At 47.5% G+C, this 26094-nt stretch overlaps 1 protein-coding gene across 3 annotated transcripts in view; it reads right to left on the bottom strand.

Moving 5' to 3' along the window:
- Window positions 1-25182, bottom strand: part of SCN3B (sodium voltage-gated channel beta subunit 3) — a 36539-nt gene extending 11357 nt beyond the window's left edge. Inside the window, exons 1-6 of one of the 3 annotated variants that reach the window (XM_055306288.1) lie at window positions 25058-25182; window positions 24624-24705; window positions 17056-17219; window positions 14289-14514; window positions 10082-10220; window positions 838-3222 (exon numbers count right to left, since the gene is read on the bottom strand). In XM_055306288.1, the coding sequence (XP_055162263.1) occupies window positions 3210-3222; window positions 10082-10220; window positions 14289-14514; window positions 17056-17219; window positions 24624-24678 (597 nt within the window). In that variant the 5' untranslated portion in view covers window positions 24679-24705; window positions 25058-25182 and the 3' untranslated portion in view covers window positions 838-3209. Of the gene's footprint in view, window positions 1-837; window positions 5185-10081; window positions 10221-14288; window positions 14515-17055; window positions 17220-24623; window positions 24706-25057 lie in introns of those variants that run through there. The other 2 variants (XM_055306287.1, XM_055306286.1) reach the window with 2 other exon arrangements.
- Between the last annotated feature and the right edge of the window lie 912 nt (window positions 25183-26094).

The following is a 26094-nucleotide window of genomic DNA, read 5'->3' on the forward strand; positions in this document are numbered from 1 at the left end:
AGAAGAAATGGGTAGGAAATATCAGAAAGGGAGACAGAACGTGAAGACTCCTAACTCTGGGAAACAAACTAGGGGTGGTGGAAGGGGAGTAGGGCGGGGGGTGGGGGTGAATGGGTGACGGGCACTGAGGGGGGCACTTGATGGGATGAGCACTGGGTGTTATTTTGTATGTTGGCAAATTGAACACCAATAAAAAGTAAATTTATTATTAAAATAATAAAGATTTATGTATTTAGAGCAGGAGGGGCAGAGGGAGAATCTCAAGCAGATTCCATGCTGAGTGTGGAGCCCGACTTGGGGCTCTATCTCCTGACCCTGAGATCACAACCTGAGCCAAAACCAAGAGTCGGATGCTTAACCGACTGCACCACCCAGGCACCCCAACCTGTACTATTATTATAGGAGTATATTATCATATGCTGTGAATCCCAAGGATAGTTTCTTAACTTTTCCCTTTTGTGCCTTGGCGCTTCCAGGAATGTGGACATTGAGAAACAGCGTTGCCTTCCTTGTTAGCCTAGACTGGTCGGGGGTCTGGCCTCTCCCCTTGTTAGGTCTTCCTTAGAGTTATCTCCTCACCACCTGGTGGGAAACTACTTAGTGTCAGGCAGGAGGAAAGAAAGGTGACTCTTGTGTTCCTTTGTATTTGGGGAGGGAAGGAAGAGAAGGAAGCCTATATCACACATATTTTTTAATTCTAGACTATTAACTGCATTTTTCGTTCTCTGGGAAAATATCCATCGATGGTGAGTTCAGGAATTGATGCAGACTGGGGAGGGAGGTAGGAGCCATAGTATGCATAGCAGGTACACACAGCAGAGCCAAACCAGAGCAAGCTGCATTTAGAGACACTTTATTGACACAAACAGGGTATTTCCTGGAAAACACTACATACTGGCATTAGGTTGTGGAGAGCTTGGGTGATCGGGAACAACATTTCTAGAGTTCAGGAAAAGGTTGGCTGGGGGAAACCGAGAACAAGCAGTATGAAGGTGACAATGGGGCAAAGAGATCCATCAGGTGCAAGAGTTTGCTAATTGTGTTTGATGGTGTTTCTCAAATCTGCAAGCACTCGTGCTTCCGCAGCCCCACCGCCACCCCCCATCACACACACTGCCATCAGATGCAGCTCTTGCCAGATGGTGATTCAGGGGAAAAGGGGGTTATTACCAGATTTGGGGCTTAGCTGGTCTATAGTAGGGCTTAAGTCTGACCTACCACAACTCAGACTTGCTTCATGTGCTTATCTACTGGGTCCTACTACAAACTCAAGATAGTTCAACACCAGTTACCTACCACAGTGGAGTTTCAGAGATTAGGAAGACCTTGGATGGTGGTATTTCGCAGACCTAAGGCCATGGGGTACACTGAGGCTCCAGATTGGTACTCGAGACAGAGTGCATGTTGAAATGCAGAATGGATGAACATCGGAGGATGAACACACCAGTACTACTCAGATACACTCACGGAGACTAGGTGAATTCACTGGGTTGGGGAATTTCATTTACAAAAGGAGGGAAGAGGAAAGCTTTTTTTGGTGTATTTTTCCACTTCTGTGTTAACTGGGGGAAAGGGAACCAAGATCTGCTCCGAAATGTGTCTGGCTCTTGAGTCTTCCTGCAAAGATGCCAATTATACAGCCTCTCCCCTCTGATGTCAGGTAGGTTCACAGATTCTGAGTTGGGTGTGCTTTCCTTTTTTGATCTAGTAGTTTTGTGGGGAGAGGAGGAGGCTACTATCTCAACCATTCACTGCTGTACATGTGTCTTCAGCATATTCCTGCTTTGAAAAAGTCCTTTCCTACTAACCTGTCTAGTTGGGCATAGACAGAGAAAGCAGAAACTCAGAGAATCAGAAATCTGGGTGTGGGGGTGTTGGGGGACAGAGAAAGTAAAGGATCAAGACTTTAAACAGATAGAAAATAAAGGTTGGGGTAGGGACAGGCTCTGTCAATGGTATTAGCATGCAGGAGTCGGGCTTGTGCTCTAAGACTTCAGCTGGCAGTAAAGGTCAGGAGGGCAGGGTGTCTACAGCGCCAATTGAGTTGAGCAATCAAGTTCTTGGCTGTTAAGCAGTAGGAAAAGAAAATTCAGACCCAGCCTTGCTTGGCCTTTAGTGTTATTTAGGGATCAGTCATGGGAAATATCCAGCACCAAGACAACAGATGGGGTTCCTAAATTAATAGTAGCCCTTGAGAACATTTCTAAGCCCTTTAATAAGAACAACATGCCAGATGAATTTTCTAGAGCAATGCACATTTGGTCTGGGTCCTTGAGGAATATGGGGAGAAATGGAGAGTGGGGAGGATCTGGAGCAGGTTGGGGATCACAGTACCCTTAGTTTTGTAGTCCTGATCAAGTCTCCCAGGAAGGAGTTGAGTTGCAATTCAGGAGAAAGAGCGATGTGCAAACCAACCAGAAGGAGAAAACCAAAACTAGACAGACCCTCAAAGCACACTTGCAAGCAGCTGCTAGAAGCAAAGTGGCAGAGGAGCCGCCGAGTGGGGTTGGGGTGAGAGACGTCCAACACCTCGGGACATGCAAGACAGGCGAAGGTGAGACAGCTCTCCACTTAACCAGCTGTAGGAAGGTAGGATGTAAAGCTGCTCGGCCTCAGGCAGCCTCAGTGTGCTCATCTGTTACTTGGGTATCAGTTAATACCCACGTCACAGGGCCTGCTGAGGAGAACTAAGGTAGCAGAGACGAAAGCACTGTGTAAGCCAAATCGCTCTAATGACAGTTGAGGATGGGAAGGGTGGAGAAGTTAAGAAAAAGAAAAGAAGAGGGAAGATACCTTGTAAAAGATAAATGGCCAGGGCGGGGGCGGGGGGGAGGATGATAGGTGCCATTGAGCTCATTAAAAACCACTTAGGAAATACCTGGGTTGGGCTTTTTAAAAAGAAAAAAAGGCTGCCATCATGCATACGGCTTGATTCGGAGTGAGATGTATCATCTACTAGAAGCAAGAGGACGGTAGGCTGGTAGTAAGTAGCTGCTGCCATAAGCTCGGCCACCCGCAGCCATGGGGCTGGGAGACCTCACACCAATCTGCGCCCATCTTCCTAACTGCAAAGCATGAAAAATGATCCATATTCTGTCCCCTATGTCAGAGGAAGTGTGTGGAAAATCACCGCTGAGAAAGGCCTTGAGTTTACTGCAAGTATTTTCTTCAATAAAATTGGACTTTGTAGATGTGAACAAGGACTTGTTTCAATTACTCCCCCTAAGGATGGAAGAGTTGGGAAAAAAAAAAAAGTGTCGGGTGAGGCCCAGCGCCAGCGGAGTGTGATCTTTCCCCATAAGTCCCCCCAGGTCTGAGGGACCTCTCACTCGCTGAGCCCCACCACTTACAAGCTCTCATATCCCATAAAGCAGGCTCCCCCTTCCTCCTCCCTAGGTGCTCAAGGACATCACCCTTGGACCAGTCACTCAATTAAAATGACACGAGATGGTAAAATTTTTTCAGCGTGCCTCTGCTCTCCCCAAATCCACAAAAAAAAAAAAATACCCCCAACAACTAGACATCATGGATTCACGGGTGAAATGTTTGGAAGCCACCGAATCTGTCCTTCTTGTCACTTCACTCATTCACACATCATCCATCTGAGACTAAAAAGCACATTTCTTAGTTTAAATATTCCCAGATGCAACCTCCTGCTGGAGGATTTTTCATGTTCACAAATCTTTTCCCTAAGGAAATTCTTCCAGTGTACCCCATGTCCTGCTCTGTGCCTTTCGGCCAGCTTCCGGTTACCTGGATCCATCAGTTAACCTCAGCCGGGCACTCCACCCCTGTGCTTGTGAGAGAGGCATGGCCGTGGCCAAGCCCAGTTTCAAGATCTTTTTAAAAACGAAAGGATCCCATCTCCGAAAGTCTCAACTGGGCAGCAACCTCAGGCTTACTATGCTTCAGTTTATCCTCTGAAGTCTCTTTAGTTGAGCTCAGTCTGAGGCCCAGTTGTCTCCTATAAAATGAGGAATAATACTGATCTACAGGAATTCTGAGAGGAAGAATGTAGGAATTTCTGTTCCAATGCACATTACCCTAAGAGGGTTAGGAACACGTTGTATGACTTTTAAGAGCCACTTCTGTCTTTGGCTTCTTGAAGGACTGAGCCCAACATAGGCCTTCGAGAGACCTATTGGGATCTAGCCCTAGAATACCAAGTTCCGAGAACATTGTGGTCCATGCTTAGTAAACTTTCTATCACCGAAGAATCTAGAAAGGCATGCTTTGCTCTGATGCTCTAGTAAGTGGGCCAGGAATGTGAAAAAACTGACTTCAAGGAATCCCACACCACAACACTCTTATTTTAACCCGAATTATTCATTCCTGCTTCCTTCCATTAAGACATCCATTCACTTGCAGCAGTGAAGAATGAGCCAGTTCCAGCCAGTCAGGGACAAAGGGATGTGCCATCTCCAACATTTGTACAAAGTCATTCAGATCGCAGGGAAGAAGGCCAGTTGGCATGGGAGCTCCTTGCTTGAAAGCTGGGACAGGGCGAGCTTGAGTCGGTGTAGAAATGTAAGCTCCTCAGTTCTGGCAAAGTCTTCTGGTGTGTAGAGGTCTGATGGAGTCAGGAAGTCAGAGGTGAAAGCTCAGAGGTGAGCGGATGCATGATGAGTGAATAGAAGGAGGGAGGCAAGAAGGGAAGCGATGTGGCCCGTGGGGCACCCTCCTGGTGCTGTTGACAGCACTGAACCTGGGATATCCAGTCCTTCAGTGTCCAGACCACCTACCAATGATAAAACAACTCACTCAGAATTTCCGGCCTGGCCCCGTCCAGCCCAGCCAAAGACTCTCACCAAATCCACAGTCCTTACAAGGAGGGAGTGGGGGGATGACTTTTTGTCGCTGTGGTAAGAAGTCCAAGTTGCTCCAACCCTCAGGCCAAAGCAATTCACCTTCTGAAGGGCTTGACGTAGAGCTGAAGGGCCTGACCTGGGCATCACTGAAGAAAAGAAATACCCTGAGGGTGGGGACTCTGGGTAGGGTAGAAGTCTAAGGGGTCAGATTGAAAGTCACTTGGATGTGGGTGGACAGAGCCACTTTGACAAGCAGCCATCCTGATGCCACTTCCCTGCCCTTCCTGGTACATCACCTCAGGCCCGCCCTTCTTACTCCTCCACGGGGACCGCGGAGCTCTCTTTGTTCTCTGACGGGATGGCAAGATAGTCAGACCTGGAGGAGGACAGACAGGGAAGGACATAAGTACTTTTGTCCCCAGGGGTGGGAACCCAAGGAAAGGGAAGGAGCGCAGAAACCAGGATGTCTGCAGAAGAGCTCTGCATTTCCTTCTGCCTCTGGCTCCCAAGAGAAAACCAGAGTGGCCCTTGCAGCGGGGACTAGAAGACTAGGCGTTGTTTCTCTTTTTTCCTTCCACTAGCAATGCATGAATCTTCCTATTTATCTACACGGATCTAAGGACCCCCTGTTGTTCAGTGAAAATGTCGCGCCACACCAATGGGTGTGAAATGATATTTTAGAGTTGCTTTCATATCCATTTTCCTGATTATTGCTGATGGTGTACGTCTTTTCATAAGTTTTTAGGTGGCATAGGTTTCTGCTTCTGTAATTTGTTCTTTGCTTGTTGACCTATGTCTTTTTCTCAGGGATCTTTCTACTTTCTTTCCTTCTTTTTTTTTCTTTTTTAAAGATTTATTCATTCATTTTAGAGAGGGAGAGGCGGAGGAAGAGAGAGAATCCTGAAGCAGTCTCCCTACTGAGCATGGAGCTCGATCAACACAAGGCTCGATCCCAGGACCCTGAGATCATGACCCAAGCCAAAATCAAGAGCTGGCCGCTGATCTGACTGAGCCACCCAGGATTTTTCTTGGATGGTTTCACGTCTTGAAAATATCTCCTCCCAGTCTCTTGTTTGTCTCTAAACTTTGCTTATGGATTCATGTCATGAACAATTGGTCTTCACACATAGTGTTGTGAAAATTATCCGTCTTCCCACTCTGTGCCTCTGGTATTTGAAGAAATCCGCTCTATCCTCAGGTAATGACAATAGTGTCTTATATTTTCCTTTCTTTCTTTTTTTTTTTTTTTTTAAGGAAAGGTTTTTTTTTAAATTTTTATTTATTTATGATAGTCAGAGAGAGAGAGAAAGAGAGAGAGAGAGAGAGAGAGGCAGAGACACAGGCAGAGGGAGAAGCAGGCTCTATGCACCAGGAGCCCGATGTGGGATTTGATCCTGGATCTCCAGGATCACGCCCTGGGCCAAAGGCAGGCGCCAAACTGCTGCGCCACCCAGGGATCCCTTATATTTTCCTTTCATCGAATTTTCAAGTTGCATATTTTACCTTGTCTTTAAATCCACTTAGAATTTATCTTTGTTTAGTGTGAGAGATGGGGGCTCTTATTTTCTTCACCGTATGGATAAGGCATTGTCCTTATACCACTTATTAGAAAGTTCATTTTTCCTTCTGTAATTGTGGGGCTGCTTCTGTCATATATTAGTTACAGAAAATTGAATATATGTATTGATCTATTTGGGAGGCTCTCGGTTTTGTTCTCGTTGTCCGTGCTGTATGCTTATGTCAATATCAAGTTCTTTAATAGCTCTGTAAGAAATCTTCATATCTGATAGGAAAAGCTCTACCAGCCATCTTCCCTAATATTGTTCTTTCTTTGATATGGGCAAACTATGGCTCATGAGCTAAGAAAGGTTGGAAGGACTGCAAACCAAGAAGCAAAACCAAAGAGACCCTGTGCAGAAAATATTCACTGTCTGGCCATCACTTGGTTTGGATTGGTTTTGGCCCTTTGGTCTTCCACTTGACTTTTAAGATCCACTAATTGAGCTCCTTGAACAATCCAGTAGGTATTTTGATTGAAATGTCATTGAATTTACAGATTAATTTCAGAGAGAACTGTCCTGTTTTGCATCAATAGGTTTTATTCTTCCATTTATTTAGGTCTTAAGTCTTTCAGTAAAGTGTCGTAACTGTCTCCTTAAAGGTCTTGCACATTTTTATCAAATGTATTATTCCCAGGTACTGGAGAGTATTTGTTGCTACTGTAATGGAAATTTTTTCAAATGTTTTAGATATCTCGATGTTTCTCTAAATGTTTGTGGCTGGGCTAGAGGTGGTTTTTATAGGTTTACGTTTTGATTTGCATCTACAATCTTGTGGAATGTTCTCATTAGCTCTAAGGGTTTGTCCATAGATGGCCTTGGACTTCCGATGTCGGTGGAGGAGGTCATGGAGAGGACGTGGTTGCTGGGTGACCTATGAGCTGGACCCCTGCAGCCAGGGGCTCCCCACCCTGCTTTCCTTGGAGTGTGCCTCTGCTTGCCTTCCCTCCCAAAAGCTGCCCCAGAGACCCAGCCTTAAGACCGTGATGTGAGGTTGAGACTTATCTGAACAATATCCTGTCTGAACCTAGTTAAGGCCTCTACACAAACCTTTACGATTCTAGCAGGCTTGTCTTGTGGCTGCTCAAGAAAAGCCTGGTAAGGGTCGCCTGGGTGGCTCAGTGGTTGAGCGTTTGCCTTTGGCCCAGTGCATGATCCCAGAATCCTGGGATCCAGTCCCATATCGGGCTCCCCGCAGGGAGCCTGCTTCTCTCTCTGCCTGGGTCTCTGCCTCTCTCTGTGTATCTCATGAATCAATAAACAAAATTAAAAAAAAAAAAGAGCTTTGTAAGTAACTTCCCTGACTTATTCAACCCTCCACCTACCAATCCGGAGTGGCCGGCCTCTTCCTTTGGTCGATCTTTGTCCTCCCATAACACCCGGGAAGCTTCAGAGGAGATGATAGATAACCAACGATAGATAAATTATGCTGGGTGTGAATCAGGATACTTGGGTGTCTTCCCTTACAGTTTTCACTCTTTTTTTAACTTTGTATTTACTGAGTACACTACCTAGGTTCTGCAATTTAATATTGAATAGAAGCGAAACATGTTTCTAAATTATTGGCAGTTCCAACCCAGCCGGTGTTTGCTGGAGGTTACCTGAGTAGCTGCCCTTCAGCAGTTCAGAGATGACTGGTGTTTTGATTTAGTATGTATCCTGCTCAGGACACGTCGTGCTTCCTGGATCGGAGGAGAAGTGCTTTTTCTCAGCCACTGTATCTCTGGATATTGTTTCTCCTCCATTTCGTCTGTCCTATTCTGATGGACACTCTCCATTTCCTTCTTCATGTTTCATTGCACTAGTCCATCTGTTTAGATCTCTGCGCTTCATTCTGTTTGACTTCCTTACGTTGACGTCCTGCTCGTTCGCATCTGATCTGCTGAACCCTTCCACAGGGTTTTAAAATTTATTGACTACCTGTTTCACGTCCAGATTTCTTAAATTCCTATTTAAAAATCTGCCTGTTGGTTTTCCTTAGCAACTTATTCTATTCTTATGCTCCTGGTTCATCCTTGTATTGCTTTAACTCTTTCAGACCAACTCGTTTTCTAAATTCTACCAAGGGTCTGAAGTTCCTGGGATTGAATCCTGCCATTTGTTTCTTCTCTTGCTTGTGCTGGCTCACGTCCTGCTGCAGCTTGTAGCTCTGGATCAGACTGAAATCAGACTCAGCAGCGCTGAGTGTGGGGAATCCTGGTAAGCCTCAGCTGAGAGACGGTCCCTTCAGAACGGGTTTTCATTTGCTTCTACATGGTTATCACTGTCTGGGGACTAATTTTTTAATTGAATTTTTCAGCTTAGAGACTTCTGGATCCTGTAGGTAGTGTAAATTTAAATCCCGAACATTGTGAGTGCAGGCTTGTGGTTACTCATTCTCAAGAATCTTTTATGTTTCTATCTGGGAGTCGGGCCAAGATAGGTAAGTCTCCTTGGGTTTTCCCCCAGGTTGGTGGACGGATTTTCTGGTCTGTCCTTTGCATATGTTGTAGCCCTTGGGGGATCCTGGCTCTGCTGGGGGCCTCGGTTCCAGCTCTGTCTTTTGTGCTTGCCGAGTTGTAGGCACTTTCTGTCCAAGCACTAAAATCCAAGCACCCAGGTTTCATCAGGAATGACAGCCTCTCCAGCACATTATTTTCTATCCTCATATCAGTTGTAATTTGTACTTTTCTGAGATCATAGATAGATATCATACAAAACACTTTCTTTATCAAACATTTTTACTTTTCTTTTTTTTTTTTTTTAAATTTATGATAGTCGCAGAGAGAGAGAGAGAGGCAGAGACACAGGCAGAGGGAGAAGCAGGCTTCATGCACCGGAAGCCCGATGTGGGATTTGATCCCGGGTCTCCAGGATCGCGCCCTGGGCCAAAGGCAGGCGCCAAAGCGCTGCGCCACCCAGGGATCCCTATCAAACATTTTTAAGTGATAAAAGCCTACGGTTTTTAGGATACCGCTTCAGCGATGTTGCTAGCCTTTTAAATCTAGGAGTTCTGTTTTTCTTCTCCCTGAACAACAGGCCACAGCGGCCTCTTCAACCCTCACACCCCACCATTGCTTAGATGTGCTCACTCCTGAGTGACCAGGGCCTTGGTGAAAATGGCAAAGGCACACTCTGGACATTGGGGAATGAGAGCCCCTACTCTGGGTATTCGATTGCTGCCAAGGTCCAGGATGAAGAACATGTGGCTCGGAGCTCCGTAGCTAGTAAAAGGCAGTGCCCAGATGGCCTGGTGAGTTCCACAGTGTACAACAAATGGCTGAGAGTGACACAAAAACATGAATGTTTGGAATAGATGGGCCTAAATCCCAGCCTCTCCTCTCAGTATCTGTGGCCTCAGCAAGCCACTTAACCTCCATAGGCCTGCGTTAGCATCTATTAGATGGTCATAATAATGCTAACTTCATAGGATTGTGATGGCAGCTTATGATTTTTTGTTTTGTTTTGCTTTTAGCTTATGGGCTTTTACATCAGAGGTTAACAGTACCGGTTAGGAGTTAGCAGACACAAATCAAAACCTTGCTTTGCCTCTTACAATGGCCTTGGGCAAACTCTCCCGGGCTCAGTTTTCTCATCTGTGGGTATATTAATTCAGCCTCCCTTGAAGATTGTGGTGAGGAGAGTGGAGGACTGTGTCAATTGCTTAGCACCTCACCCGTGACAGCAAGCACTCGAAGGGGCCAGCTAGCATTATGTTGGCATCTTAGAACTTACGCATTTTCTTGGGCCGCCTCTTCGGCCTTTGAGACCTTCCTGTAGCAATATATCATCTCAATGAGCAGCCACAAGGTGAGGAAGACCAGCAGGATGTACATCATGATCTCTGAGACCACAGAGGTGAAGTCCTCTCCAGCTGCAAGGGGGACAGTGAGGCTTAGAATGTGCATGTCCAACAAACCCAGAGCTGTCACTGGGTCAGAGATATATGAGACCTATTTTTAAGTATGGCTTAAATAAGCACTGGGTCTAAGGAACTCAAGAAGGCTTCAGAGTGATTTAATATCCTCTGATGCTCCTGTCTGTCAGCTTTCTCACCAACTTTCTTCTGGGGTGGGGGTTGAGGAGGAATGAGGAGTGGAAGAAATAATAGAGCAGTGGAAGGAATCTTGGAACGGCCTGAGATATAAGAGCTGCGTCCCTATTTTGTGTGAATCATCATTGCCCCTATTTGAGACCATTTGCCTAAAATGTAAGGCAAGGGTAAAACCGTTCACACCATTGCATTACCTGGCGTGTTCAAGAATATCTTGTGAGATGTGAAGGTCACACAGATGTGGGGAGCATATCCCGTCCAACCACCTGTGTCCTCTGAGCTTAGGGTGGCAGAGGGAGAGAGGGTGGGACACGTGTGTGGGGCCAGTACAGTCAGCCTGTCCGTGGTCTGGGCGTGCTCTCTCCAGGTCTGGATGGGAAACAGGGTCCTTCCCAGCCCACCTTTCTGCCAGGTCATCCCAAAACCAAACAGAAATGAGAATTGGAGCATTCCATGTATTAAGCAGACTTTCTGAAACACAAACCTGATCCTGGCATTTTCATGCTTAAAACCCTCCGTGTTCCATGCTGCCCTCAGGAGAAAGACCAAACTCTGTTAACAGGGCATGTAGGACCATTCACAGGCCGGCTCTTTTCTCCTCATTTCTGCTCGATGCACCAGAAAAACGTCACTTCTCATATACACTGTGGTCTTTGGGGATCTGTGGACTTTTCTTCACCCTCTTTCCCCTTCCTTATTTCCCCTTCTGTGACTGGACTCCCTCTGCTACCTCTGTCCCCATATCCTCTCCTGCTTTCCCATCCCCTGACCATTCTTCCCAGTGCCACCAAAGTCCCCCGCTCTGTGAAACCTGCCTCAGCCTCTCCTCTGAGCACTTTTCTCATCTGTCCATTGTTATTGTGTGTGATGTGTTTCTCTCTCTTCTCTAGTGACTGTTTGCTTATTAAGAACACGTTTTACATATTTCTGAATTATCCACCTGTCGTTTCATCCCGGAGTGTCTGAAGTACTCAATAAGTATTTGTTGAATGAATGAATATAAATAAATATCGATCTTTGTTTCACGGCCAACCAAAATGACAATTAAAACATGATATATGGCAAATTGTCCTGATACATCTTCCTTTCTCGTGGGAAAGAAGATTGCAGCCACATATTCTGTTGCTAACTCCTACCAGTGAATTAGATTCATGCTCCTTGGTTATTCATAGGCCCCGGTCATCCATAAGGCCTCGCTCATTAAAAGCACAGAATAGCTCCTACCATGACCCTCAGCTCTGAGAAGCAGTCCAAAGACTCCAGGATCACCCACGTTTCCTGGATGCTGGACCTCCTGAGGCTAGAGGTCATAGATGGAGCTTGAGGCACAGAAGAACACCATGCACATCAAATGCCTTTTTGTGGGCTCGACACTACCTGATTTGTGATACATTCATCTCAAGGAACATGCTTTTTAAATGCAATAGCCTGGAAGTAGTAACATAGGAAGAAGCCATCTATGCTCAGTATTTTTAGTCACTTCTAGGTAAAGAGATCTCAGATTTTTGTCTTAGAACCAGGAGGTCAGAGCTTAGGGCAGAATAAGTTCAGCTTGAACAAAGAGAATCAGAGAGATTCTGGGAGAACATAGGAATGGAGGAAATGTGGTGGGGTGTGTCAAGGTGGAGCGTGTGGCTCTGAGCCTTATGAGAGCAGTGAATGTGGGTGGGGGTGTTCTCAGGCTGCCATGGGGTCGCGGAGGAAAAGGAAAGGAAGGAAAGGAAGGAAGGAAGGAAGGAAGGAAGGAAGGAAGGAAGGAAGGAAGGAAGGAAAAAAGTCATGAAACGAAGGAGAAGAAAAAAAGAGTAGCAAGGAGTGGGATGGTCGTAGAAGGAAAAGAGTCAACGGACAGAGAGGTAGCCTGGTGGGCGAAAGATCTGGCTTGTAGTCCTGCACCTGGTGCTAATTCGCTTCATGTCCCTAGGCAAGCCCCTCACTGATCTCCCCACCACAAAATGAGAGGCACCAGAGCCGCACCCTCCAAGCAATCACCTGGGGAGTCATTTCTATGACATAAGCCAGACCTCACTCCAACTGCCGAACTCATACATACCCACAGGAGTGTATGGAGATGTCTACACTGAAGGAAAGCAATTCTGACTCCTGCTCTTTGTTCAGAACACCTGGATGAAATGAGAGCCAAGCTTCCCTCCAGCCCTACCATCCCGAGAGGCTCTGTGGTTCTGATGACAGACTTGTTTTCCTTCTATTCTGGCCCAGGCCTTGCTCTGGTGCCCAGCAGGTGGGCTGGTTCAGCTTCGCCACCCTTTCCACTGGAGGCAAAAGCCTGAGAGAGCAGCAGGTGAGACAGGCACTTTCCCAGGGTCCAGCAGGCACAGCCAAGTTCCCGGCGGTGAGCAGTAGAGGGCGCCGGCTTCTCTTCCCCAGGGAGAAGAGGTGTGTAAACAGAGAGGATAATGAACTTCTGAACAGAAAAATACCTTAGAGAGCTTCCAGTCCAACCCATTCCAGGTACACAAGAGGAGATGCGCTCAGAGGGGGAAGACAGCTCATCAGGCCTAAATGCCAGTGGTCCAAGGGTGCTTCTGCTCGTTCAGAATTGACCTACTCGTTTTAGTCATGTTGTCCTCATCAGGACCAAATCATGACATCTCTTGCCCTGCCATCTGCTCTCAAGTGTGCTTCATGAATTCTATCACAATAACATGAGAAAAAAAAATCAGACTCGTGACTTGGAAGTCAGGGTTCTTGGGAATCCTAGGAAGAGCCCTGTCTTGATCTTGACCTCTTCTTTCATGCCCCACACCTCTTGCCCGCTCACCATCCTGTATCTTGGGGCAGTGATAATGCCAGAAATAGATCGCCTGAGAACAGGCTAGGAAAAAGGGAACCATCATTTAACCTGGATGAGAAAACACAAAAGGAGGTGCATATATCACTCTTCTGACACGTGAGGGAGTGTTAGCAAGGGGCTAGGAGCCGCAACTCCCAGAGTCCCTTGAAGGCAGAATGAGAATGGTGTTTGAGAACACTCAAACTTCACCCTCAAGATTCCAGACCAGACTAAAACAGAAACATCTGAGTTGGGGTGGCAGTAGAAGGAAAAGAAGAAGTAGAAGGAAAAGTCCCCTCTGCCCACCTTGCTAACAAGAAACTAGCTGTGGGAAATCTGAAGATTTTAAACTAAAGACCAGAAAGGTGTTTTTTTTTTTTTTCTCCCAGTCAAGAATGAGGTTATGTGATGAGAGATGCCGGGGATGGGGAAGGAGGGTTGCTTGTGTGATTACTGTGGGGGGAGACAGAAGACAAAAGATGGTCAAACTCTGGTTTAGAGCAGTGGTTCTCAAAGTGTGGTCCCCAGCAGCATGGGTATCTCCTGGCAATTCGTTAGGTGTGCAAATTCCTAGGCTCTATCTATCTACCGAATCAGAAAGTCTGCATTTTAAAAAGTCCCGCGGGGGACTTAGAGGCTTGCTGGAGTCTGAGCACGGATGGTTCAGGGCTACGTGTGGCTTACACACGAGAGGGTTAGACGGCCTCTAGATATCCTCATGAGATTCCCTGTGCCCATCGAGTCAGGGAATCAACACCTGCCAGAGAAGCAGGTGTAGCTGGTTTGGCAGCTTTAGGCCTCATGAAGGCCGTCCTCTTTCTCCAAGGATGAGAATCAGAGGATCAAGGAAGAGGTCATTCTACTGTCATCTCTGAGCCTTTCTGCTTTGAGGAAAGGTGCAGAGAGGCAAGCTGTCAGGCAGTTTGCAGTTCAGCTGGCCGCTAAAGGAAGACAAGACAACGGTGACATGTTCAGATATCACTGCTCCGGGTAAGTGGGTTTTGCACTCTGCAAGGGTGTCATTTGTGTGGAAACCCACCGTCCTCCCTCCCCAAGAGCAAGGCACCCCAGAGAACTCATGGCCCCAACCTCACCCTCCTCGGTGACTCGGAGGGGAATCAGCCGTGTGGTCTTCACAAAGGGGCGATGTGCTTCAAAAGCAAACTCCCGGGACACGTTGCAGGTGTAGAGGCCAGAGTCATTCAGGGTGACGTTGAGCACAGTGATGGAGACATCCTGCAAGTCCTTGCTCCCATTCCACTGCAGGCGTCCCTGGAAGGGGCTCTCCACCTCCTGCTGGCCGTTTCGATACTCATAGATCTGCAGGTAGAGAAGCAAAAGAGAGTAGGGCCAGGAGAGAAAATAGGGCGTGAGAGCCAGGATGGGGACAGGTCAGAGCAAAGGAGCAGAATTGTGCATGGACAGAGAAGAAAGGGGACAGTGTTACAAGGAGATCCCGAGCGTGGGTGTAGGATGAGGAGGTTCGGAGGAGGGCAGGCAAGAGAGAAAGGCAGGGAAACGTGAGCAAAGGTAAACACGTATTGGGATACACAGACATAGCAAAGGAAGATGCAGAAAGGGGGAGGCAGGAAGGAGGCTGGCAGGAAAAAAGAGGTGCAAAGAAAGAAAACAAAAGAAGGTGAGTGAAGGGGCGCCTGGGTGGCTCAGTCGGTTAAGCATCTGCCTTCAGCTCAGGTCATGATCTCAGAGTCCTGGGATCAAGCCCCACATCAGGCTCCCTGCTCAGCAATGAGTCATCTGCTTCTCCTTCTCCCTCTGCCTTTCCTCTCGCTCGTGCTCTCTCTCTCTCTCTCAAATAAATAAATACAATCTTTTAAAAATTATTTTTAAAAAAGGTAAATGAAGCATACAGGAGACCAAGAGGGGGAAACTGAGAGAAAGAAAAAATTGGAAGGAGAGAGAGAGAGAGCAAGAGAGTAAGATGGGTCACCGGGGCACCAGTGAGAGAACAGGGCATAGAGACCAGGAAGGCCAGCTTCCTGAGTCACAAAGACATTTGAAAGCCTCGGCCTCAGAACTTGACTCTCTGATCTGGTTCTCACTGAGGGGATGTGGCCAGTCTGGGTGGGCGACAGACTGGGACCCAGGCCGCCAAAGTGTCACAGACGAGCAGAGAGCTGCAAAGTGATATGCACACCTCATGTCTTTCACTTTGGGCTGAATAATAACTGAAATGCGGTCTCAAAACTTCTTTTCTCAGACACCGCCACCGTCTTATTCTCTACAGCTGTGCTGTCCATTCTGGTTTCCACTTGGCACGTGTGGCTACTTACATGAAAAATTAAATGACTAGAAATTAAATAAAATGTAAAACTCACAAGACACATTTCAAGGGCTCAGTGGCCACATGTGGCTCGTGGCTACTGTACTGGACACCATGAATATGGAACATTTCCACTTTCACAAAAATTCCTAGGAGACAGCATTGCTTTGTACGGCCACTACTACCTTCTGAAGTTTCCTTTCTTCTGTCTGAGTCCACTTCTACTCACTTTGGGCAGACCTGGAAACAGTCGGTGGCTAGCACACAACCAGGCTGAGGCCACTGGGGGCCTTTGCCTCTGGCCCAGACATCCAGGTGCCTGTGACCTGGGGACTAGCCTCGGTCACAGTCAACTCTGAGTGAACCCCAAGGTTTCAGGGGGGCCTACTGGTTCCAGTTCTGGCACCCGATTGGAGCATATACTCAACTTCACCCTGCTGTTGTCTCCAAGAAGTCTTTGTAGGAAAGAAACTTGCCTCTGGGACGGTGGCATAGTGCAGTAAAAAGAGCTTTGTGCCCCTAGTTCGAATCTAAGCTCTCTAATCAACTTGACTTCTTTGGGCCTCAGTAGCCTCACTTATGTACTTACACCTTTTCTCCAGCAAACACTTATATCGTGCCTCCTATATTCCAGGGCTCTTCTAAATGCATTAAAAATTAAAGCTAACAACTTTGAAGGTAACAGTTCTCTGAGGCTGCTATGGTTTGCATCTCCATGTTAGAGATGAGGACACTGAGGCACAGAGCTGAAGCAGACTGTCCCAGGGCACAGAGCTCATAAGTGGTGGAATCAAGACTCAAACCCAGGGATTGAGGTTCCAGAGTCCAGCCATCCCCAAGGTGGTATTCAAAGCATGTACCAACCACATTGGCCATGGCACCAACCAATCAGAATTGACATTAGCCACGGCACAGGGTGGAGTCTTGGAGGCTCCTTGCTCTGTTAGGGTGATTTCTTAGTTTCTAGAACATGAGAAGATCCGCAGGTTCCTGGTGGGACTGATGGCGGTGAGACCACTTGGGAGGCTTGGCAAAGCAAATATCCAATATAGAACTATTTAAATATTTCACTCATCATGGATGCTGTGCTGGGCACGCCAGTTGAAGAGCAGCTTGGTCATTCCTGTCACTCTTATTGCCCTGAGATTGTGAGATTTCAGCAAGCTAACCTACGCTATTCCATTTAATGACGCTGTCATTTCAATTTTTCTACCAATTTAATCCATCCCATCCAATGGTGCAGAAAATTAAACACCTGCGAAGTGCCTTATCGGGTGCCAAGCACACAGTAGGCTCTAAGCGCTGTTTATCTCTCCTCCCCCTTCCCCTGCTCATGACCAGGACCGCTCACAGCTGGCCAAGTGCCCTTCCTTTCACAGAGGCTGGGCTGTCAGTTATCTGCTGGGGAGCTGTCAGTGCTTTGAAAAGAAAGAGCCAGTATTTGTCAGATCTTCATTCCCCAGACTCTCAGGAGCCAGGCACATAACAGCAGAGGCAAGTAAAAGAAAGGCCAGAAAAAAAAAAAAAAAAAGAAAAGAAAAGAAAAAAGAAAGGCCAGAGTCAGCAGCCAGACATACAAGGAAATCTTTACCGCCCTCGGGCCTGTAGAACCATTCCACCACGGTGGTGGCCTCCACCTCCTCCCTCTTCATGCAGGAGATGCAGCGCAGCTTCATGGGGTTGCCCTGAACGGCCTCCGTCTCCGAGGGCACTTCCACACACACAGGGAAGCAGACGCTGACTGGAGAGAGGCCGGGTGACAGGGAAGGAACAGGAGGTATTGGGGAGGCAGGTACCAGGAGAGCAACATTGGAGAATAAGAGGGAGGGAGAAGAGACAAAGAAGCAAGAATCATAAGACAAACTTGAAAGTCGCGTGGACACGTATGTACATCTTCACCTGTGCTCCCCAAGGATGCTCACTCAGAGCAGGCAGGGAGTGAGCTAGAGGAGCCATGCATGACTCGGAATTTACCGAAAGCCTCCTAGGATGCAGCTGGGATGTGGTACAGCCTAGAGACCTGCCCTCAAAGGCTTAGAGTCTTGGTGGGAAACAGGGGGCGCACACACACCCATTCACTGACCACCCATGCACCCCTTCATTCAGCCACCATTCACTGAACTCTACTCTATGCCAGGCCTAATGCTAGGCTAAGTCACAAAGATGAACGAAACACTAACCGCACCCAAAAGGCATTTATAGTCAAGCAGGGAACACATACTCCTACGTATCATTAAATGGGGCTATGATGAATGCCATGCTGGTGATGTGCTCTTTCCCAGAGGAGGGACAATTATTCCTGGTGGGACTGGGGAGAGAGAAAGAGAAGGAAGATGAGGCTGGGGTCTAGAAAGGGAGCTAGAACCACACTGTGAAGACCTTTCTATGAGGGGTCAGATGTTTGCAAGCCACAGAGAGATGTAACTAAATCTGAATTTTATGGAAAAAATGTAGGTAATTCTGATGCCTGGTGGGAGATGGAGCAGCCTTGAGGAAGACAGTGAACTGACCACTCGTCTGGAGTGATGCTTTTTGCAGAGGAGTGGAGAGAACCAAAGTTAAAAGCTGGAGAGAGGTCAGATTGGGGGGAACACCTTACATGCCGTATGGATGTCTGGACTTACAGTTCCCGCCCTCTAGAAACTTGTAACCCATAAAAAAAAGGCAAGTACATCAGACTGTACTTTCAGAATGAGTCAAAAGTGGGATGTGGCTGCCAACAAGGCAAGTGCAAATGTGGGCTGCATTAACAGATGTACAATGTACAGAATGAGAAACAGTGCCTCTGCACTGTTCAGAACAAATCTGGATCATTATAATCAGTTCAGGGTGTCACGTTTTGCAAAAGAAAGTTGTTCAATGAGTGTATGCCCAGAGGGGAGCAAGATGGAGAAGGGTCTGGGGACAAAATCTGGGGACAAAATCTGGGGAAAAACAGATGGGAGGACGAGGGGGTGCCTGACTTGGACACAGAACTTATCGGTCTTCAAATATTTGAAGGCAGGCCTGTGGAAAAGAAAATAAATTCTGTCCAATTCCAGAAATTATAAGAAAGTAAGTTGAGCAGCTCATTAAAAAAAATAAGAGAGAGAGAGAGAGTTTTCTGGTGCTAAAGCTGTTCACCTAATGCAAAAAACTATTTGGTAAAGAGTTTACACTTCATTGTATGGAAGATTAAAAAGTGGGATGACCATGAAAGATTCCTATATCAGGACTTCTAGGGCCCCTTCTGATGCTACCTTCTCATGAATAATAAAAACAGAAGCCCTAAAAAAAATGAAGCCATACACATTGATATTTAAAAGCTAGTACATCCCCACCATTTGCTTCAATGTGAATGGAACTGGAGGATAATATTCTGAGTGAAGTAAGTCAATCGGAGAAGGACAGACATTATATGGTTTCACTCATACGAGGAATATAAAAAATAGTGAAAGGGATTAAAGGGAAAGGAGAGAAAATGAGAGAGAGAAATCAGAGAGGGAGACAGAACATGAGAGACTCCTAACTCTCGGAAACGAACAAGGGGTAGTGGAAGGGGAGGTGGGTGGGAGGATGGGGTGACTGGGTGACGGGCACTGAGGGGGGCACTTGACGGATGAGCACTGGGTGTTATGCTATAGGTTGGCAAACTGAACTCCAATATAAAAATATACAAAAAAAAAGAAAGTTAAAAAAAAAGCTAGTACACTGTAAATGGTTAGTCTGTTTCTGTATTGGCAAACAATTCATTCTAAAAACAGAGGTTTAGAGCTTAAAATGAGATTGACTAATTGAGTCAAAAAATAAATTACATTTGACTGACTTTGAAGGCAAAAATTGTCGTTATTAAACACAGAGTTTAAAAAACAAGTGGCACTAGAATTTCTCACCACACTGATTGCCAGGGTAGATTTGGCTGAACTGGCTGGCTAGGCAGGTGTCCCCTTCCTCCCTCACTGCCCCATGTGCAACCCTCCCGAAGCTGTGCACTTGAAGAGGACAATCTTATAAAGGAGGACCATTCTTTGTCAAGGGCATATGAGTAGCTGTGCTCCCCTGCTAGAACCTACAAACAAGCTCTCAAGATCCGTTTGTCAGAGAACATGGGGTAGTCACGCTTTCAACACTCCGGACGTATCTGAATAAGGCACTATAGATGGCAGTCGCCTTTCTATAAAAACAAACAAGTGGCACTATGATGGAACTTAGAACATCAAAGTAAAATCAAATTAATTGGTTTTAAAACTCTCAAGCAAGCTGAGGCTGGTCTTATATGGTAGTCTGCAAGAAGGTCTCTTGCTTCTGCATATGGACCATCACTTCCAAGGAGAGAGGCTCTGTATCTAGAAAGAACTGATCAGAAACACCTTCAGAGTGTGATGTGTTTGAAGTCTTGACTGTTGACCTGGTTGAAAAAAAAGAGAGAAGAAGGTGTGGTCTGTGCAAAAGTTTGGGAATGAATAGAGAATGTGTATTGAGAACTCTGTGTCGCAGGCAGCCTTAGGGCATATTCATATTTAATGAGACCTGGTAAAGATTAAGTTAGTTCAACGATGATGGCTTCAAAGCGGGATAGGAATATGTACCAAGGAACGCACAGGAACAAATACAGAGGCAGGATGGAGAAGTACTTAGTAGCTGAAGGCCTCAGTTTATCTACTCTTTAACCTCTGAGACTCAGTATATTCATCAACAGCATGCTGAAAATAACATCTATCTAATACAGTATTTTATGGAGTGATTTATAGGAATGTGCTTTGTACGCATATGACTTGTTAAGGTATTTTGCCCTTCATCTGCTTGTTAGCTATTCAACAAATATATTGTGTGCTTATCATGTGCCAGGCACTGTTCTAGGCAGTGACAATACAGCTGGGGACAAAACAGAAACCATCCCTGTTCTCATGGAGTCTACACATCCCAGGGGAGGGTGAGAAAAATAAGAAACATTACAATAAGTACTATGAGTAAAAGGAAAACAGGGTAGAGGGACATAGGCACATTGGGGACAGCCTCATGGAGACGGTGACAATGAGCAGGCACTGAAGGAAAAAAAATGAGGGAAAGAAAGGAGATATATGAATATCTGTGAGCAAGTGTGCCAAGTAGAGGAAAGAACATTCCAACGATCCTAGGGTGGGAGTGTCTATTGAAAGCAAAGAGCATGATAAAGCACAGGGAACAAAGTGAGAAAGAAGGACACATAAGCCGGGGCTAGATCACAGCTGGTCTACACAATTAGAATTTTGACTTTTGCTCAGAGTGACATGGGGAACCCTGGAGTCTTCTGAGTGGAAGAATGATATGATTTATACAAAATTACATGATCTGACTGCCATGTTGAGAATAAGTGGAAGAGGTGAGGAAGGAAAAGTATGGAAGCAAAGAGAATAGTTAAGAGGCTGGTATGCTGATCAGACCGAGAGACAACTCAATGGTTTTGCTTGGATGAAGGTGGTAGTAGAGCTGCTGGGGTTTGAAAAGGATCAGGCTCTGGGCTGAAGGCAGTGCTAAACCACTGAGCCACCCGGGCTGCCCGAGATGACAATAATCTAAGGTATCATCAGAGAACAAGTGCTACTGACTGATTCCCTTCTCATGGCCAAAGCTCAATTTCAAGGCATAAGAATTCTGCTCATGGGGCTCTAGACAGTACACAAAATGGCCACAAAATTCTCTCATCCCTCTTTGCTTGACCTTTGCTAACATAACTTGTGGCTCCTTCCATCAAGAGGTGAAATCTAGGGCAGCCCAGGTGGCCCAGTGGTCTAGCGCCGCCTTCAGCCCAAGGTGTGATCCTGGAGACCCGGGGTCGAGTCCCGTGTCGGGCTCCCTACATGGAGCCTGCTTCTCCCTCTGCCTGTGTCTCTGCCTCTCTCTCTCTCTCTCTCTCTCTCTCTCTCTGTCTCTCATGAATAAATAAAATCTTAAAAAAAAAAGAGGCGAAATCTGTTTTTCCACCCCATGGAGACTGCCCCTCTGTCTACGAAACTCTCTAGATATCCAAGAAACGTTGTACATATGGAGGGTAATCAAGCCACATGGCTGACTGTAAGTAATAAACTCCTGGAATAATCTTGGCCAAATCATTGGACCTTTGGTCTCTTCTTCAATTTCCATGGTAATAATGAAGAAACTTCTGAGAAGGTAGAATGTGATGTTATTACTAATGATTATATTTAACTAAGGAATGGTATCGATCTATTTTGAGGTGGAGAGTAATGTACTGAACTCACTCCTCTCATGCCCCCAAATCTTTTTCTTCTTTGGGCATTACTACATTGCACCTCGCCCCACCCCCAGCCCAGTTTGGTCTAGAATGCTTTTCTTTGTGGGAAGATAATACATAAAGACTCTGATTAGAATGTCAATACTTTCCAAAAGAGGATAATAAATGAAGTTATCTGTAGATATTAACACCCTGAAGTGATTTGTCTATCAGATTAGCCAGTCACTTAGCAGATCCTTGAAAGAATGGGGTGCAGCAAGGTGGGCTGCTGGGAGGAAGAGAGGAAAACACGCCCCAATACAGCAGACACCTGGAAGAGTAGACCTGGACCTACAGGCTAAGCAGGACTTTAGGTAAGGCAATGGCGTGACAGAGGGGAGGAAGAGTGGGGGCTCAGAAAAAGGATGAAAGGACAGATAACCATCTGGCAATCCAGCACAGCAGCACATGTGTCCATAAGAGGTACTAGAATAAGTACTAGAAGGTTGAAATCAGGAGACAAGAGTTCTCTAGCAAGTTCTTCCCTCTCCCTGAGCTCATTTCCTCACCTCTAAATTAGATATAACACTACTTTCCCCTGAACACCCACAGGGATTGATAGGGTAACCAAAAAGAAGTAATGAATTGAAAAATGCTTTGCAAACTATAATGCACCAGGCAAGTGTTGAGGTTTTTTTAAAATTACGTATTATATACTTTGTTAAAGGAAATAAGGGAACTCTTCAATACGTGCAGAAAGTAATATCATGGAAAAGAGTCTTTCCATTCATATTGCATCATGTGAAAAATCAACTTGGGAAGGGAGAACTTATCTAGTCGAAGTGGTCTTCAAATACTAGAATTACATTCAAATAAAATGAAATTGCATTTGTGAAATGAGGCTCTTTCTCTTACATCTGATGATCAAGTTTCCCAAACCATCCCTCTTTGCTTCTGCAGCTTTTAAGTTTTGTGAACCAATGTTCTGGTTATAAAGAAGCTGAGAATCAGCAAGCATGCGTGTGATGTGCCCATCTCTTCCAAAGGTTTTATTTTGGGGTGCGGTGGGGAGTGGGAGTGAAGAGAGGGGTGGACACTGCCAAGTTTAGCAATATTCTGTAACTATTTCCTTACTCTTCAGTCTTAGACATTTTCTGCTCCAACTTCCAAACTTTACCTATGAGGAACCAGATACTCTAAGGTCGTTACATAGCAAGCTAATGGCAGAACTAAGACTCCAGAGCTAAGACTCTAAGCCAAGCTCTGTAAGTCTTAAGAGGGGCTCGGAATAAAATGGCATGCCCACCCCCACCCCTGGAATGCAGGCAGGGATGCTAAACATTTAAATTAAGGTTTGGGAAGAAAGGCTCTTTAGAATCTTACCTGGGCCCTTGTCTGCAACTTCATTTCCCGTTGCTTTACCCACACTTTCTTATCCAGCCAGACAAACCTCTCCGAAGCCTCATGGCCCTAGTCTTAGCCTCTCCCCCGAGGAAATCCCAGCCTTAAATCTTCAAGGCAGGTGAGATCATTGGCAACCTATTATGTCTGCTCCATCTTCAGGTGTAGTCTACTCTACTGGGAATGGATGGCGGTGAGTCTACCCTTGGGATTGGCATTACTCTCCCTCTTTGTCCTTCCAGGACTGTCTCATCAGGCATTTTGTTCAACAGGAAGCTTGGCTTTGCTTTTGGTCACATGCACAATCCAGATAATGCTGGCAGCCAGTAACTCCTGGAGGCTTAATAAAGTGATACTAAGGCAAAGAGGCAATTCCCATCAGCATATTTGCCACTGCACAGGCAGGATGAGTTTCATGCCAACCACAGGAGAATAATCCCACATGCCCGGTTTCAATAAAGCAGGTGGGCACGATCACTTCTAATTATCCTGGTTATTGATTTTTAGCATAGAGGAAGGTAAAAGCATGGAAAAAGTAGGAATGTAGAAGATCATGTGAAGCAATATATCAACTGAAGAGCACTTATATTTGACCTGAGGGTCTAATCAGAGGCACAAAACAGAGATGCCCACAACTACACCACCATCACATACACACACGTACACACATCCTCACCAGTCCATTCAGGTGCCCATTCTAACATGCTCAGACATACACTAACACACACATTCTAACACCGAGGAATACACATCCACACAGTAAAGCATACTCTCAATCACATACTCAGATGTTATCACGTAGACTCGTTAACTCGCTCTACACACTTGCAGGCACCTCACTCCGACACTACTCTGCTCAGCCTTACTGTTGGAAGTGAAGGTCTTCCTTATTTGGAGGGAGAAGGTCACCTTATTTCCTCACAGCAAACAAGAACCTATTCATTTCTGAAAGCAAAAAAACGCATAGCTTCCCAAATACCAAAGCACCTTAGCTTCGCACATTCATGAAAAAGAATAAAGATGCAATGCCCAGGTGCCTATTAATCAAAGCCATAGCTGCAAATGGCTGAAGCCTATTTCCCTTATTAGAATCAAACAAATGGATCAACAGAGAAAGTGTTTTCACTCTCAAAATGCGTGCACCCGGCTTTTTTAAAAAAGGCACGGGAATTAATCTGAAGACCCACCGATTTCTCACTGAAAAAAATGAAATGTAAATGCAACCGAGATTTTTCATAATGAACATGACTGCATTCCCTTTCAGCAAAGGAAAAGGGGGGAAAATACTTTGGAATCAACAGGAAACAGGAGGAGTGGTGGGAAAACCAGCAAGGGTGGTTCAGGAATAAAGCAGCAGGAGAGTAAGGAGGTGTTTTTCCAATCTCAAAAATCCCAGCTCTCATGGAACCCCTATGGATCTCCGTGCCTGGCAGGCAAGCCTAGAGGGAAGCCAACCGGGGCTCCTTTTTGTCACAAACGACACGAATCAAGTGTTATTATTGGTGGCATTATTACTGTTCTCTGCATCTCGCATGGCAGGGGGCTGGTACTTACCCCAGAAGATGAGCACGAGGGAAGCCAGGGGAAACAATCTGTTGAAGGCAGGCATCTTTTTTCTGGCGGGTGGCTTCCGGGGCTACACAGGGAGATTCCCGCGGTCAACAATTCGCCCTCTCCGATACTTTCGAGGAAACCCTTTGGGACGAACTGCCCCAAGGGGGCGACTTTCGGGCCCAAATAAGGGCCAGCGACCGAGCTGGGCGGGGGTTCGGCTCCGAGCTGAGCGGGCGCGCCGCCCCGAGCCGGGGAGCGCGCGGTCCCCGGGGCCCGTTGCCGGGATCCGGTTCAGCACCGCGGACAGCGCCCTCCCCGCGCCCCCGCGCCCCCGGCTCCGCGCCCCGCGCCCCGCGCCCGCTGGGCTGGAGGAGAACGGCGCTGGCTCTAGGCGGCCGGGCTGTCCACGGGGCCCTTGCCGAGCCGCCTCTCACCTCCCCTGGGAACAGCGCCGCGCCGACCAGGATCCGCCGAGACCCCGCAGCTTCGGCTTCATCCGCGTGCCCCGGCTTCCCCGAGCTGGCGCGCCCCGCTCCCCCGAGGCCGCCCGGCCACCCCGTCCGAGCTCCTAGATCCGTTCCCCCTCGGCCCCGTCCACGCCCGCCCGCCGCTCCCCGGGAAGGTCCGGAGGGGCGGGGAAGGAGGCGGAGGCTCCTTGGGTCGGGCCGCCGATCTCGGGAGAGGGTGGGGGTGGGAGGAGGCAGGGAGGAGGCAGGGAGGAGGCAGGGAGGGCGGGCCCCTTCCCCCGGGCTCGCCCCCAGGTAGTGCGGGGCCCCGACCCTGGGTGGCGGGTGGCCAACTGCCCTGCTCCGGGTCCCCCTTGACCGCGTCTGCTGTCAGCCTTGACATGCGCAGGCGGCTGTCCTGCCCCCCGCCCCCCCCCCCGCCACCACGGACCCACCCCTCGTGCACACGCTCCCCACCCCCAAACAGGCGTGCCCCTCCCAGGGCCGAGCGCGGGGTGGAGCCTGGGGCGGCGCAAACCCCTCCAGACCTCGCGGTGTCTGGGCCGGCCGGCTGGCTCCGGGTCCCCGCGGCTCTCCCCAGCCCCGGGCACGCCTCCTCGCGCCGCTTCACACCCCCGGGCGACCCCGCCGCCGCGCGGGCACAGGCATGCTGGCCTCCAGCTCCAGGAACGCGAGCGCCAGGTCCCTTTCGGGCAATGATGTCATCTGTAATGTACACTGTACACGAGAAGCTCCGGGCTCCCCCCCACCCCCCCCTCCGCCCCCAGCCCGTCCCCCTCTGTTCTCCTCTTCTAGCCTTTGTCCAGCCTTGAGTAATGGGGTCCGGGCACACCGAACGCAGCAAGACAATCCCTGTTGCGGAGAAGGGGGGTAGGGGTGAGGCGCACCTGTTCCGTGTTCACCTCCTGCGCCAGCGAGGCGCTCAAGCCTTAGCGTGCGAGTGGTGCTGGGCGTGGGGGCAGCTCCCTCTTGTTCTAATCGCTTTTTCTTTTTTCTTGCCCCCC

This window comes from Nyctereutes procyonoides, unplaced genomic scaffold (assembly GCF_905146905.1).
Source record: "Nyctereutes procyonoides isolate TBG_1078 unplaced genomic scaffold, NYPRO_anot_genome, whole genome shotgun sequence".
Lineage (NCBI taxonomy): Eukaryota > Metazoa > Chordata > Mammalia > Carnivora > Canidae > Nyctereutes > Nyctereutes procyonoides.